This window comes from Cnephaeus nilssonii (genome assembly GCF_951640355.1).
Source record: "Cnephaeus nilssonii genome assembly, chromosome: 15".
In the NCBI taxonomy this organism is placed as follows: Eukaryota; Metazoa; Chordata; class Mammalia; order Chiroptera; family Vespertilionidae; genus Cnephaeus; species Cnephaeus nilssonii.
The window spans coordinates 59701458-59716862 of NC_137086.1; the positions used below are offsets into that span (position 1 = coordinate 59701458).

The 15405-nt window shown below is 44.6% G+C and overlaps 1 protein-coding gene across 1 annotated transcript in view; it reads right to left on the bottom strand.

The window, feature by feature from the left end:
• The window catches only part of LOC307111780 (F-box-like/WD repeat-containing protein TBL1X), a 34148-nt gene that overhangs the window by 12879 nt on the left and 5864 nt on the right, over positions 1-15405 (bottom strand). The window contains exons 2-5 of the mRNA XM_079791872.1: positions 10866-11007; positions 10263-10404; positions 2549-2612; positions 2333-2430 (exon numbers count right to left, since the gene is read on the bottom strand). Of these exons, the coding sequence (XP_079647998.1) occupies positions 2333-2430; positions 2549-2612; positions 10263-10404; positions 10866-11007 (446 nt within the window). The remainder of the gene's footprint in view (positions 1-2332; positions 2431-2548; positions 2613-10262; positions 10405-10865; positions 11008-15405) is intronic.

Here is a 15405-nt window from a genome sequence, read left to right on the forward strand (position 1 = left end):
TTTCTAGAAAGCACTCTAAAAAGAGAAAAAAAGAAACTGTTAAAACTACCTTTTCTTTTTTGGCACCGTGACTCGAATATGAACCAAGGTCGCTGCGGCCATAAAACTTATTTTTAACAACATGTTTTATTTCACTCCAGTATAGCTAAAATATTGTTTCAACATGTGTTCAGTGGGTATCTGTTAATGAGGGCCTTGGCGGTCTTTTTGCCGAGGTCTGTGGAATCCAATGTTTTATATGTAACCATCTTGAGAGCCATGTGTGTTGTTGGCAACTCCACAAAACACAGCAGCCATAACTGATAATTGGAAAACTACAAAAATTGGTGGGGATTTCCTCTCTCCCATTACAAGCTGAAATACAAAGCTTATCTAAGAATCTTTCTGGCACTTTTCCGAATGAGGAGCTGAAGAACAAATGGGCATTTCTGAAAACTGTCCTGTGCATCGGTCACACCCTGAATTGGGGATAGCAGGCAGAGCAGAGCCACACTGGCCCATAACTAAGGGGAGAAAGACCATTTCCCTGTAAAACAAACAGGAATTCTTATGAACCCACTGGTGTTGGGAAGACAGGGAAACACCGGAGGCGGCTCAGGGAAACCTCTGGGATGACGTCTTAACTCACTTCATTGGAACCTGTGCACCTCCCTGTCACTGACAATGAAGCTCTTGTTTAAAGAAGAACTAATTATAAGGAGTATTGACAGTAGAAATGTTCAGAGGAAATACTCGGAACAGTGAGCACCTGTGAAACCCAATTCTCCACATTCTGGGTCAGCTCTAGACCAACGAATATCTTCTATTCGTTTTTTTGGTGGGCCAAACACTTTTACTCACAAACAAATCAGGTGCTATACAGAATATATAAACTCGCAAATCTGATGCAATTTTGCATACTACATCAGTAATTTTGTTGATGTCTACATTAAATATACCCTGGACAGAAAAAAAATTATATTCTAAAACAGCACGTACTGTTAAGAATCTGAAATATACATTAGCCCCTTCGGGTTAAGCTTCCACTGAAGGTCAATGTCAGCATCCCCATAAATTACACTTCCTCCTTGGGTATTACTTTCTGAACATTATTATCTCTGCTGTGGCTGGCCAATAAAGGCAAACAGTGCATGGCCCAAAGGCTGACAGAATTTCAAATGTGCGCTTTCACTGACCAAATGGCTCATCTCCTGGTAGTGAACACTGACCATCAGGTAGAAAATCAGAAATGAATACAAAAAAAGTAGCCCTGAGTCAGTGAGGAGGAGGATGCAAAATGCTGGCTAGGATTTCATGAGAGGGCAGTAACTGCTGGCTGGACCCAGGGCTTGCCTCCCAACCCACGTCCATTCCACACCAGTGTGCCCGAGACAAGTCCCAAGGCCCTCTGTGGCCTGGGTCCATGCTCTGCGTGCCCATCTCCCATCCTGGAGCACCAAATGGGCCAACACAGGGGGAAAGTGCTTGAAAGGTTACTGGTCACTCCCCACACATTGTTTTAATAACTGCATCAGTAGTAATGATGACCAGCCACGTGCAAGACACAGTGGTATGTGGGTAACATCTGAATTAGGGCCCCTCAGCAAAAATTCGATGGTAGTTTCTGGAGAGCCTCTACGTGGTGTGCCAACCACAGCAGCTCAGCTTTTTGTAACAGATATGAGGATGCCAAGTTGGAAGGAAGGGCTTACTGGCTTGAGAGAGAGACAGAGCGAGAGAGACAGAGAGAATGCACAATTCAGTGACCTGGAGGGTTAGACTCGAGTGTGGAGTTCAGCAAAGTTATTTTTGCCAAGGGCCAGATGGTCAATATTTTGGGCTTTGTGTCTGTCGCTGAACTGTGCACCTCAACTGAATGGGGATGTTTTGCACAAAGGTCGGTGGGGCGTGTGACATATTAAGACATGACAGGCGCCCGGCCGGTGTGGCTCATTTGTTGAGCATCAACCTTGAACCAGGAGGTTACGGTTTGATTCCCAGTCAGGGCACATGCTTGGGTTGCAGGCTCAATCCCCAGTAGGGGGTGTGCCAGAGGCAGCTTATCAATGATTCTCTTTCTTTATTGATGTTTCTATCTCTCTGTCCCTCTCCTTCCTCTCTTAAATCAATAAAAACGTATTTTTAAAAAAAACCTTTTTAAATAAAAGAGATGACAGGCTATAAATGAACATCAAGGTCACAGCCAGGAAAACCAACAAGCACCACACAAGCTGCCTTGATTTCTTAAGGGGAAGCAGAAAGCCTCAGGATTCACAGCAACCTCGATGCTACCTAGAGATTCAACCCCAATAAGCATCTACAGTTCAAAGATGTGTTATAAGCGAGTACTCACCTTGTCCACACCAGCACTCACAATGTAATTCCCCTTTTTGTTCCATTTCAAGGCAAAGATGGGGCCTCTGCGTTGGCCTAAGGTTCTGGCCAGATTACCTGTGGGTAAGTAAACAAACAGCAAACATGCTGACTTCAAGGCCACAGCCCGTTCACGCCTTGACTCCACACCAAAGGAGCTCTTCTCCAACCCCAACCCGAGGGCGGCAGGACTCACCGTCTTCCATCCAGATTCTTGCAAAACCATCGTAGGAGCCTGTTGCTAACAGCGTCCCATCGCTCTGTGGGCCAGAAAGAAACAGGCCAACAGAAACAGCTTAGCAGGGACAGTTCTGACAAAGGGAAGAAAACCTCTTACCCCAGGGCTAGGGCATTCTGGCATCAATAATCGGTCTCCAGCCTAGCCAGTGTGGCTCAGTGGTTGAAAGTTGACCTATGAACCAGGAGGTCATGGTTCGATTCCCAGTCAGAGCGCATGCCCAGGTTGCAGACTCAATCCCCAGTAGGGGGCATGCAGGAGGCAGCTGATCAATGACTCTTCTCTCTTATTGATGTTTCTATCTCTCCCTCTCCCTTCTTCTCTGAAGTCAATAAAAAATATATATTTTAAAAAAAATCAGTTCCCAGTTGAGTCTCACCAACCCCATTTAACTACTCATCTCACACACCTCTTAAATCAGTGGTCGGCAAACTCATTAGTCAACAGAGCCAAATATCAACAGTACAATGACTGAAATTTCTTTTGAGAAAAAACTCTCGATGGCGACCGGCAGGAAGGTAGGGCGAGAGAGAGTGTGAGTGAGGAACCCATAGAGGAGAGTGTAGACGTGTGTGGTGTGTGTGTGTATGAGCTAGGGTCAGTTAGATTCTGCAGGTCTTCCAAGGGGCTGCCTAACCGGGCAGTCCTAGACAGCGGAGCCCCGCGCACAAAGCGGACACTTCTCAGCGGCTGGTGCGGATGCGGAGACCATGCCATCTTGAGAAACAGAGCTGCCTGAGACTGGGATCCTGGCTTCTGACACAAACCAGGACCCTGCAGCCACTGGGGACAGAGAACTGCTATCACAGCTTCAGACCAACAAACAACAAGAATCCAGACTTCCTGGCAGATTTCCGTGAGTCAAAGAGCCTATCCCCCTCCCTGCAGGCGCGCGGATAGCGCCATAGTAACTGATAGACCCGCCCCTCGCCCAAGCTGCAGAGCGCCCTCAGCATCGCGATAGCGCCAAAGTAACTGATAGATCCGCTCCTCACTCAAGCTGCAGAGCTTTGCGCAGGGACGCGCTCCTCCTTAGGGAATTTGGCGCGCGGGACAGAAGCAGCTCCCCTTCGGGGAAATCTGTCAGTGCACACAGAGGGCTCCCCTTCGGGGAATTTGGGGGAATTTGGCTTGCGGGTCACAGCTCCCCTTCAGGGAATCTTAGAGCATGCACAGAGGGGCTTCCCTTTGGGGAATTTGGCGCGGAGAACGGACTCCGCCCCCCCTTCGGGGAATCTGGGAGAGTGCACTGAGGCAGCTCACCTTCAGAGGAGCGACCCCAATTGTTGGTGCATGCACACACAGGGACCCTGATTCTCAACGAGAAACCGCACAAGGCAACAGAGACTCTGACACTCGATTCTTGGTGCAGACACAGGGAAACTCTGACTCCTGGCACATGCTAAGGATCTCATTTTCGGCATATACCAACAGTGTGGTGCAGACAGGGCCCCTGATTCTAAGTGTGCACACGAGACCACACGGAACACTGGGGACACTGACCCTGGGCAGGTCTGGTTCCCACCAACCAAAGGCAGCCACACGTCCTAGTGTCAGAGCACTTCAGTGAAACTTGGGTGGAGCGAAGTCCCCACAGCACACGGCCCAGGTCCACGCAAACGGAAGCTTGAGCTTTCTGGTGATAGCCAGAATGGGGAAACGAAATAACTCACAGAGGAAAGAAAATGTGGAGTCGCCAAGAAAGGAAATTAGTGAAACTGAAGCTTGCATCATGACCGAAAAGGAGTTCAGAGTAATGATCGTGGAATTTATACATCGGATGGATGAGAAAATCAACAACTTATGCAAGAATCAGGAAGAAATGAAAAGTGATATAGCTACAATCAAAAACACCATGGAAAGTTTCAACAGTAGACTACAAGAAGCAGAGGACCGAATTAGTGAGTTAGAAGATCAGGTACAGAAACAAGCTCAATCTTAACAGCAACTGGAGAAAAAAATTAAAAAGCAGGAGGAAAGCCTAAGGGAGCTTCGGGACAACATGAAACGAAGTAACATGTGTATAATGGGGCTGCCAGAAGGACAAGAAGAGCAGCAGGAATTAGAAAATCTATTTGAAGAAATAATGACAGAAAACTTCCCGGATATGGGAAAGATAAAAGTTACGCAAGTACAGAGAGTCCCAAGCAGGTTCAACCCCAAAAGACCCACACCAAGACATGTCATAATTTCAATGGCAAATATAAATGATAAAGAGAGAATCTTAAAGGCGGCAAGAGAGAGACAGAGAGTTACCTACAAAGGAACACCCATCAGATTGTCAAATGATTACTCAACAGAAACACAACAAGCTAGAAGTGAATGGAAGGAGGTATACAAAGTGTTGCAAAGCAAAGGACTGAATCCAAGAATACTATATCCAGCAAGACTATCAATCAAAATTGAAGGGGAAATCAGGAGCTTTGCAGACAAATAAAAGGCTCAGGGAGTTTATCACCACCAAACCAGCAATGCAAGAAATGGTAAAGGGAATACTGTAAAAAGAAGAAATAAACAGGTAAGAAGGAATACAGACACAAAAATAGATATGACTACAAACAAATACCTTTCAGTAATAACTTTAAATGTAAACGGACTAAATGCTCCAATCAAAAGACATCGAGTGGCTGAATGGATAAAAAAACATGACCCATATATATGCTGTCTACAAGAGACCCACCTCAGAACAAGAGACTCACAAAGATTGAAAATGAAGGGATGGAAAAATATCTTCCAGGCAAATGGAAATGAAAAAAAAGCAGGGGTAGCAATACTTATATCTGACAAAATAGACCTCAAAGTAAATGCCATAACAAGAGAAAAGGAAGGCCACTTCATAATACTAAAGGGAGAAATCCAACAAGAAGAAATAATTCTGGTAAACATATACGCACCCAATATAGGAGCACCCAAATACATAAAAAAACTCCTGGAGGATATCAAGGGAGAGAGTAATAGCAATACAATCATAGTAGGAGACTTTAATACCCCACTTTCACCATTGGACAAATCCTTTAAACAAAAAATCAGCAAAGAAACAGCAATCCTAAATGACTCACTAGATCAGATGGGATTAATTGACATCTTCAGAACATTTCACCCCAAAGCCACAGAATATACATTCTTCTCAAGTGCACATGGGTCATTTTCAAACATAGACCATATGCTGGGTCACAGGCAAAGTCTCTTCAAATTCAAGAAGATAGAAATTATATCAAGCATCTTCTCAGATCACAGTGGCATAAAACTGGAAATCAACTACAATAAATACAATCCAAAGAAATCAAACACATGGAGACTAAACAGCATGCTATTAAACAAGGACTGGGTCACCAAGAGATCAAGGAAGAAATAAAAAACATCATGGCAACAAATGACAATGAAAACACAACAATCCAAAATCTATGGGACACAGAGAAAGCAGTCTTGAGAGGGAAGTTCATAGCTCTACAAGCCTATTGCAAAAAACAATAAACAATGGTAATAAATTACCTAACCCTACAACTCAAAGAGCTAGAAAAGGAGCAGCAAGAAAAGCCCAGTGTAACCAGAAGGAAGGAAATAACAAAGATCAGAGCGGAAATAAATGACATAGAGACCAAAGAAACAATACAAAAGATCAACAAAACCAAGAGCTGGTTCTTTGAAACGATAAACAAGATTGATGGACCTCTAGCCAGGCTCACCAAGAAGCAAAGAGAGAGGACCCAAAAAAACAAAATCAGAAATGAAAGAGGTGAAATAACAACAGACCCCGCTGAGATACAAAGGATTGTTACAAAATACTACGAACAACTCTATTCCAACAAACTGGACAACCTGGGGGAAATGGACATATTCCTAGAAAAATATAACCTTCCAAAAATCAATCAAGAAGAATCTAAACAGCTCAATAGGCCAATAACTATGGACGAAATTGAAGCAGTCATCAAAAAGCTTCCGGCAAACAAAAGCCCGGGGCCTGACGGCTTCACAGGAGAGTTTTACCAAACATTCAAGGAAGAACTAAAACCTATCCTCCTCAGACTATTCCACAAAATTCAAGAGGAAGGAACACTTCCAAGCTCCTTCTATGAAGTCAGCATCACCCTAATACCAAAACCAGATAAAGACAACACAATGAAAGAGAATTACAGACCAATATCCCTCATGAACATAGATGCCAAAATCCTCAACAAAATTCTAACAAATCGGCTCCAGCAGTACATCAGAAAGATCATACACCATGACCAAGTAGGATTTATCCCAGGAATGCAAGGATGGTACAATATCCGCAAATCAATAAACGTGATACATCACATAAACAAATTGAGAGATAAAAATCACAGTCATATCAATTGATGCAGAAAAAGCATTTGACAAAATCCAACACCCTTTCCTGATAAAAACTCTCAACAAGGTGGGAATAGAAGGATCATACCTCAACATAATAAAAGCTATATATGATAAACCCACAGCAAACATCATACTCAATGGACAAAAACTAAAAACATTTCCCCTAAGAACAGGAACAAGACAGGGATGCCCACTCTCACCACTCCTGTTTGACATAGTACTGGAAGTATTAGCCATTGCAATTATACAAGAAGAAATAAAAGGCATCCAAATTGGAAAAGAACAATAAAGCTGTCTTTATTTGCAGACGACATGATATTGTACATAAAAAATCCGAAAGACTCCGTCAAAAAACTAATAGACTTAATAAATGAATTCAGCAATGTAGCAGGATACACAATTAATGCCAAGAAGTCTAAGGCCTTTCTATACACCAATAGTGAACTTACAGACAGAGAGACTAAAAAGGCAATCCCATTTACCATCGCACCAAAGAAATTAAGATACCTAGGAATAAACTTAACTAAGGAGGTAAAAGACCTATACACGGAAAACTATAGGACACTGAAAAAAAGAGATAGAGGAAGACATAAACAGATGGAAGAACATACCATGTTCATGGATTGGTAGAATCAACATCATTAAAATGTCCATACTACCCAAAGCAATCTACAGATTCAATGCACTCCCCATTAAAATACCAACGGCATATTTCACACACCTTGAAAGAACTCTCCAAAAATTCATCTGGAATAAAAAAATACCCCGAATAGCCACAGCAATCCTGAGAAAGAAGAATAAAGTAGGAGGGATCTCAATACCAGATTTCAAGCTGTATTACAAAGCCACTATTCTCAAAACAGCCTGGTACTGGCACAAGAACAGACATATGGATTAATGGAACAGAATAGAGAATCCAGATATTGACCCAAACCACTATGCTCAATTAATATTTGACAAAGGAGGCATGAACATACAATGGAATAAAGACAGTCTCTTCAATAAATGGTGTTGGGAAAATTGGACAGATACATGCAAAAAAATGAAGCTAGATCACCAACTTACGCCATACACAAAAATAAACTCAAAATGGATACAGGACTTAAACATAAGACGGGAAACCATAAAAATACTAGAGGAATCCACAGGCAGCAAAATCTCAGACATATGCCAAAAGAACTTCTTCACCGATACTGCCCCTAGGGCAATGGAAGCTAAAGAGAAAATAAACAAATGGGACTACATCAAAATAAAAAGTTTTTTTACAGCAAAAGAAACTATCAACAAAACAACAAGAAAGCCCACTGCATGGGAGAACATATTTGCAAATGGCATCACTGATAAAGGTTTAATCTCCAACATCTACAGGCAGCTTATACAACTTAATAAAAGGAAGATAAATGATCCAATAAAAAAATGGGCAATGGACCTAAATAGAATCTTTTCCAAAGAAGACAGAAGAAAGGCCAAGAGACACATGAAAACATGCTCAACGTCACTAATTATCCAAGAGATGCAAATCAAAACAACAATGCGGTACCATCTCACACCTGTCGAATGGCTATCATCAACAAATCAACAAACGACAAGTGTTGGCGAGGATGCGGAGAAAAAGGAACCCTCGTGCACTGCTGGTGGGAATGCAGACTGTTGCAGCCACTGTGGAGAACAGTATGGAGTTTCCTCAAAAAACTGAAAATGGAACTCCCATTTGACCTAGTAATCCCACTCCTAGGAATATATCCTAAGAAACTGGGAACACCAATAAGAAAGGATATATGCACCCCTATGTTCATAGCAGCACAATTTACAATAGCTAAGATCTGGAAACAGCCTAGGTGCCCATCAGCAGATGACTGGATCAGAAAACTATGGTACATCTACACAATGGAATATTATGCTGCCATAAAAAAGAAGGAATTCTTACCATTTACAGCAACCTGGATGGAATTGGAGAACATTATGTTAAGTGAAATAAGCCAGTCAATGAAAGAAAAATACCACATGATCTCACTCATTTATGGATAATAAAGAACATTATAAACTTGAACAAAAATAGATACAGAGGCAGTAAAGCATCAAACAGTCTGTCAAATTACAGCAGGAAGGTTAAGGAGAGGTGGGGAAGATAAGAGATCAATCAAAGGACTTGTATGCATGCATATAAACATAACCAATGGACACAAAACTCTGGGAGGTGCGGGCATGTATGGGAGTGGGGTTGGGGGGGGCAATGGTAAGATATGTACACATATAATACCTTAATAAAAAAAATTGGGAAAAAAAAAAGAAAAGAAATTTCTTTTGAGAGCCAAATTTTTTAAACTTAAACTTCTTCTAATGCCACTTCTTCAAAATAGACTCGCCCAGGCCGTGGTATTTTGTGGAAGAGCCACACTCAAGGGGCCAAAGAGCTACATGTGGCTCGCGAGCCGCAGTTTGCCGACCACGGTCTTAAATGAACATGTAAGGTGTTACAACCAAGGAGAAAAGGGGCAAGTAAAATCTGTTTCAACCATTCACCCCAATGACATAATTAAAAATACCATACAAAAGCCCTGGCTAGTGTTCCTCAGTGGTTAGAGCATCGGCCTGGGCACTGAAGGTCTCAGGTTCGATTTTCGGTCAAGGACACGTACCTGGGTTGCAGGTTTGATCCCCAGCCCGTCAGGAGGCGTTCAGAAGGCAACCAATGAATGTGTCTCTCTCACATGGATGTTTTTCTCTCCCTCCTTCCCTTCTAATCTCTCTAAAAAATCAATAGAAAAATAGCCTCAGGTGAGGATTAACAACAACAAATACCAGGCCAACAGGTATGACACGTTCAAGTTGGAGACTTTAGTGAGCCTTGAACATCGTTCAGGAAAAAACAGAGTTTGTGACAAAATGACAGTGTGTGCAGAAACACTTCAAAGAGAGAGAGCGAGAGAGAATTGTCCCACCTGTCAATTGAAATACCAAGGCAGAGCCCTGGCCAGTGTGGCTCAGTTGGTGGGAGCATTGTCTTCTACACCAAAAGGTTGTGGGATCGATTCCCAGTCAGGGCACATGCCCAGTTGTCCCCATCAGCAACCAATCAGTGTTTCTCACATCGATACTTCTCCCTCTCTCTCTCCCTTCCTCCCTCTCTAAAATCAATAAACATCCTCAGGTGAGGATTAAAAAGAATTTTTTAAAAGAAATACCAAGATGGAGAGTCACGTTTCCTTGGCTGCTCGAAGACGTGGGCTAATGCTGGGAGCGAGTGGTCACCGAGGACGCAGCCAGCCGTCTGCCCGACCCTAGACCCCACAAGGCTGCCCCGCAGTGCAAGCATCTGGGAGGCGGCCGTGCTTACATTCCAGTCCAGCGAGGTCACGTCTCTGTTACTGGGAACATCCTGCCCCTTTTCTCGGATACAGTGCCGCAGCACAAGCTGGGTGGACGCCCCATTGCTGCTTCCATTCAGGTTCCAGATCCGCGCAGTCGAATCTTTGGACCTGCAGAAGGAAAGGCGCTGCAGTCAGCTTTCAGCTCACTTGCTCACAGGGTTTCTCCTTTTTCCCACCTTGCAACCCACTTCAGTGCCCACAACACAGGAGCAGTGGCAGGCGATGGTTCCAGGCCAGTCTGCTCTGGCATGGGCACCAGGAGGGACCCGGGGCACAGGTCTGCCATAAATCCAAAGCCATGCATGGAAGTTGTTTTCTCTTTTCTCACAGGGTTCTCTCCACACCGTCGTTGCTGCACTAATTTTAAATGCCGGCATTAGTCCCCACCCTGGGAGAAAACGGCACAAGGACTTCTCTACAATTTGACCACAATTGGAGGTACCCCAGGGAGGGCAGCACAGGTGCCCCAGGCCTCGTTCTGCACACCTGGGAAGGTGCCCCAGGCAGGTGAGAGGGAGCCAGCAGCTCGGACCCCTGGCCCTGGAGCACCCCCAGGCTGATGCCCTTACCCAGAGGCCAGGAGGTCGCTGACAGGACTCCAGGCACAGATGAAGACCTCAGACTCATGGCCCTGCAGGACCCTGGCTTTGTTGGGCGGGACCTCAACGTCCCCGTCTACTTCCCCTGTCTCCATTGGCTCCGAATGATTTTCTGTGGGAGGAAACAGAAACCACTTGGCTGAGCAACGCAGGAGAACGGTGTTGCTGGGCACTTTGCTTTCACAGCCTCTCTGTATAATATCACCTCTGACAAGTACAGCTAAGCCACGGCTTGTGTCACTGAGTAAATGCGCCAGTTTATTTGCTAAGTACAAGGATGGGCAAAAGTAGAGGTTTACAGTTGTGAATATGCAAAACTTTACTCCCTTATGATTATTTAATATTGTATTATTTTCCAAAGGAACAACTGTAACTTACTTGTGTCCCACCCTATAAGTTATGCTTACTCCAAGTTGGACAGAGGAGTAGAAAGTTATCTATTCTCAAATAAATAAAAAAAATAAAAATTGAAAAAAAAAAAAAAAAGAAAGTTATCTATTCTCCATAAGTAGGTCCAGGCTAACGTCTAACAACCACGGGAAGAATCACGAGTGGACGGAGGCGACATCGCTCAGGAAGAAATGCAACTTTGGACCCATCTGGCTGCAGCCTGCCTGGCAGCAGCATGGAGCCGAGGGCAGACAGGTGCAGGCCTCGGGACGAGAGTGACCTGGAAAACGGCCGACTGAGTCCCAGGAGGGGGTGCTGCTTGGAGTGTGGGAACTCACCCACAGGTACTCACACAATGCATACCGTCTGTCTCGAGATACGGTGTGCTTCAAGGGACATCCATGTCTGTGTAGCTATATTTCACTATTTTCTTAATATTTAAAAGAAATCTGTGTAATTTTAAAGTTTGGGCCCTGGTAGCTGAGTTGGTTACACACCAAGGTTAGGGGTTCAATCCCCGGTCAGAGCACATACAAGAATCAAGCAATGACTGCATAAACGAGTGGAACAACAAATTGCTGTGTCTCTCTCTCTAAAATCAATCAATTACAAAAATTTTAAAGAGTTTGCTAACTTTCCATCCTGGCGGACATACAGAGATCTCAAAGCTCACCAAGTACAAGTGAGTTCCGGTGAAGGAAGACTCGGAAAAGAACGCCGTTTGTTTTCTCCGTTTGATTTTGAAACCTGAGGGTTGCACCTCCCATGAGGGGACAGCCACTAAAGGACCTCGGGTCCAGGCTACCCATTGTCCTCTTCTTGCTCCACCCAGCATTTCGATCTTGTGAATCTGACTACGGAGCCACTGGTGCGAAGCCTTTCCATTTTACTAGCAGAAGGCCTTTGTGCCATCCTACTGCCGTAACCCCACCCCACTGCCTGCCTAGGCTGTCCACTCCGCACTGGAGCCCGAGAGAGATGTGAAGAACTCATTGGCCTGCACCTACGCACAGTAACCTGCCACCACGGGCTGGGCTGTGGCTGCAGCCTCATCTGAGGTGGTTGGCCAGCTACAGGTAAGGAGGTCCCAGGGTGAGGTGTCAACGCCATGGTCAACTCAGTCCTCAGGGACAGTGTGGCTGCAGGGCTGATCCGAGTGGAGCAAATTCCAACCAAGGGAGAACATTCACGTCTGCATAGTACATGTGCACACTTGCATGCACACACACACATGTGCACACACATTACACACATATACATGCACACCCACAAATGCACACATTCGCATGTGCATAATATACATGCACACACACACATTCACACACAGAGATGCACACATACAAACTTACACACACACACACATGTGGCCAGGGCTATTGCTTCTCCATTTAAATCTTAAGCTTGGTTTCACGATTGCTACCAGAACCAAAGCAAAGCAAATACAAAATTGACTTTGTACAATCCTCCCTCTTTCTGAGAATAGTAACTCCTATCTGATGACATTTTCAAGGCATTCTATACAATTTTACACAAATTGAAGGCCTGGCTACAAAAATAAAAATTTTATTGCTATGAAGACAATTCATATACAATCTTAAGATGATAAAGAATAACAAGAAATTTTTGAGAACATGGAAAAGATTTATTCTATTACACAACAGGTTTTTTATTCTCTAGTACAGTTAATTTGGCAGTAGCCACTTAACTGGAATGCTTATTAATCTGCAAAATTAGACAGCTGACTCATTTGATGAGTTACAGCTTTGTGGTGATTAACACATATATATTGGGCTACAGCTTGGGGCTGAATTACATGGCCAAGTCGGGCCTTCAATGCTGCTATTGTAACTGGGTCCCAAAAATTGTTTTGCATTCACCCTGTCTCCTTTAGAAGCACTTAGGACAGAGCACAGAAAACACACAGGAGCAAAGCAAGCCACATGTTGTCAGGATCTGCTGGGGAGAACAGATGCCCTGGGGAGGGAGACACCAGGTGAATCTAGACAGCACCTGCCCACTGTCCAAATGCACCTGGGCATAGAGAAATCCAAGTATGCCCTGGACGCACCTGTTGCCTCCATAGAACTTTCTAGAGGCGCCGCCCACATGTAGGAGCTGGGGCTCCCATCCCTATTCAGCCCTGAAATCCACCGGGCAGGATGGGAGTGGCGGCAGCACCTGCAGCTACACGCCTAATTCAGGTGCCATCTGCAGCATCCTCCATCCAAACTCCAGGTGGGATCTCCTGAGCCTCTGGGTACCACTCAGAGCTCTTGACTTCATCACACTAGCAGTCCAAGGCCCTTCTCCTGCCAGAGAGACCCCTGCCATCCAGTCCTGCTTAGAAACTGCCCAGGGCTCCCGGTGCCCTTGGAACAAGGCCGGGGTTCCTGCCCGACTGCCCACTGAGACCTCCTTGCCTTCCTCTAACCTGCAGGAAAGCGGCTCCCCAGACACAGACTTTCTGCCCAGGCTGTCTGCACTCAGCAAGCGAAATATTTCCTATTGCGCACACCACACAAGTCAGTCCAAGACTAATGACATGGCAATCAGTTGCTAAAATATTCGCTGCTAGTATTAGTAGAGAGAAATGGTGTGCCTGCATATGAGGCATGTAAGGGAAATGAATGCAACACAATTATAGTAATCAGTCATTAGCGAACGTTGTAGTTCATTATTAATAACTAGAGGCCCGGTGCATGAAATTTCCACGGGGGGAGGCCGCAGGGGAAGGGGGATAGTTACCCTCAGCCCAGCCTGCATCCTCTCCAATCCAGGACCCCTTCAGGGGATGTCTGACTGCTGGTTGCAGTTGGACATCCCTCTCACAATCCTGGACCGCTGCTGGCTCCTAATCGCACACCTGCCTGCCTGCCTGCCTGCCTGGTCGCCCCTAATTGCCCCCCCTGCCAGCCTGACCACCCCTCACTCTCCACCCTGCTGGCCTGGTCGCCCCCAACAGCCCCCCCGCCCCCGCCAGCCTGGTTGCCCCACGCAGCCTGCTTATTCAGTCGCTTGGTCATCCCTCACTAACCCCCCTGCCAGCCTGGTCATAGGCAGCCATCTTGTGAGGGCATGATGGTCAATTTGCATATTACTTCTTTATTATATAGGAGGATTCTGCATAACAGGATATTGTAAAAATTAAGTTATGAAATTTTTATTAAAATGTTTCTTACAAACCATTATATTGGCTGGGCCCCAAAAATATTCCTTGTGGGCCGCATGCAGCCCATGGGCCATGAGTTCAACATGCTTGGTCTAGCCAATAAGAAATACACCAAGAGCCACAGATGTCACTTCCAATTTTGTAGGAGCCACATTTTAAAGTGGTTTTTAAAAATCTTTTTATTGATTTTTAGAGAGAAGGAGAGGGACAGAGAGATAGAAACATCAATGAGGAAGAATCATGGTTTGGCTGCCTCCTACATGCCCCCTACTGGAGATCAAGCCCACAACCCAGGCATGTGCCCTGATGGGGAATCGAACCTTAGACCTCTTGTGCATGGGTTGATTCTCAACCACTGAGCCACACCAGCTGGGCTAGAAACCACATTTTAAAAAGCAAAAGAAATATGTGAAGTTAATTTTAATAAGAGACTTTATCTGTTTAATTCAAAGGAGACAAAATATCATTTCCACATGTAATAGATCTAAAGGGATTATTAGTGAAATACTTTACACCTCCCTTTTTTTTCAGACTAAGTCTAAAATCCAGGGTGTATTTTCACTTGCACTACATCTCATTTTGGACTCGCCACATTTCAAGTGCTCAAGAGTGGCATGCAAAAGTGGCTACCAAGGGGCCTAAAAGATCAAGATGGGAGGGAGGATATGGAAGATGAGGCTGTGAAACAGTCAGGAGCTAAAACAAAAAGAAGCATCTATAGCAGCCACTTTCAACCATCTTCATATCATGACACACATAAAGTAATTACTAAAATTCTGCAGCACTCTAAAAAAATATATAGTCTTTGCCGATCTGACAAAAAAAAAAGGTATAGATTTGATTCATTCGCACCGATTTGTTGTGTTGGCTGTTGTCATATTTTTATTTGACAATCTATGGGGAAAGAGGTCATGTTTTAAACATTCTAGCAGCACACTGGTTGAAAGATGC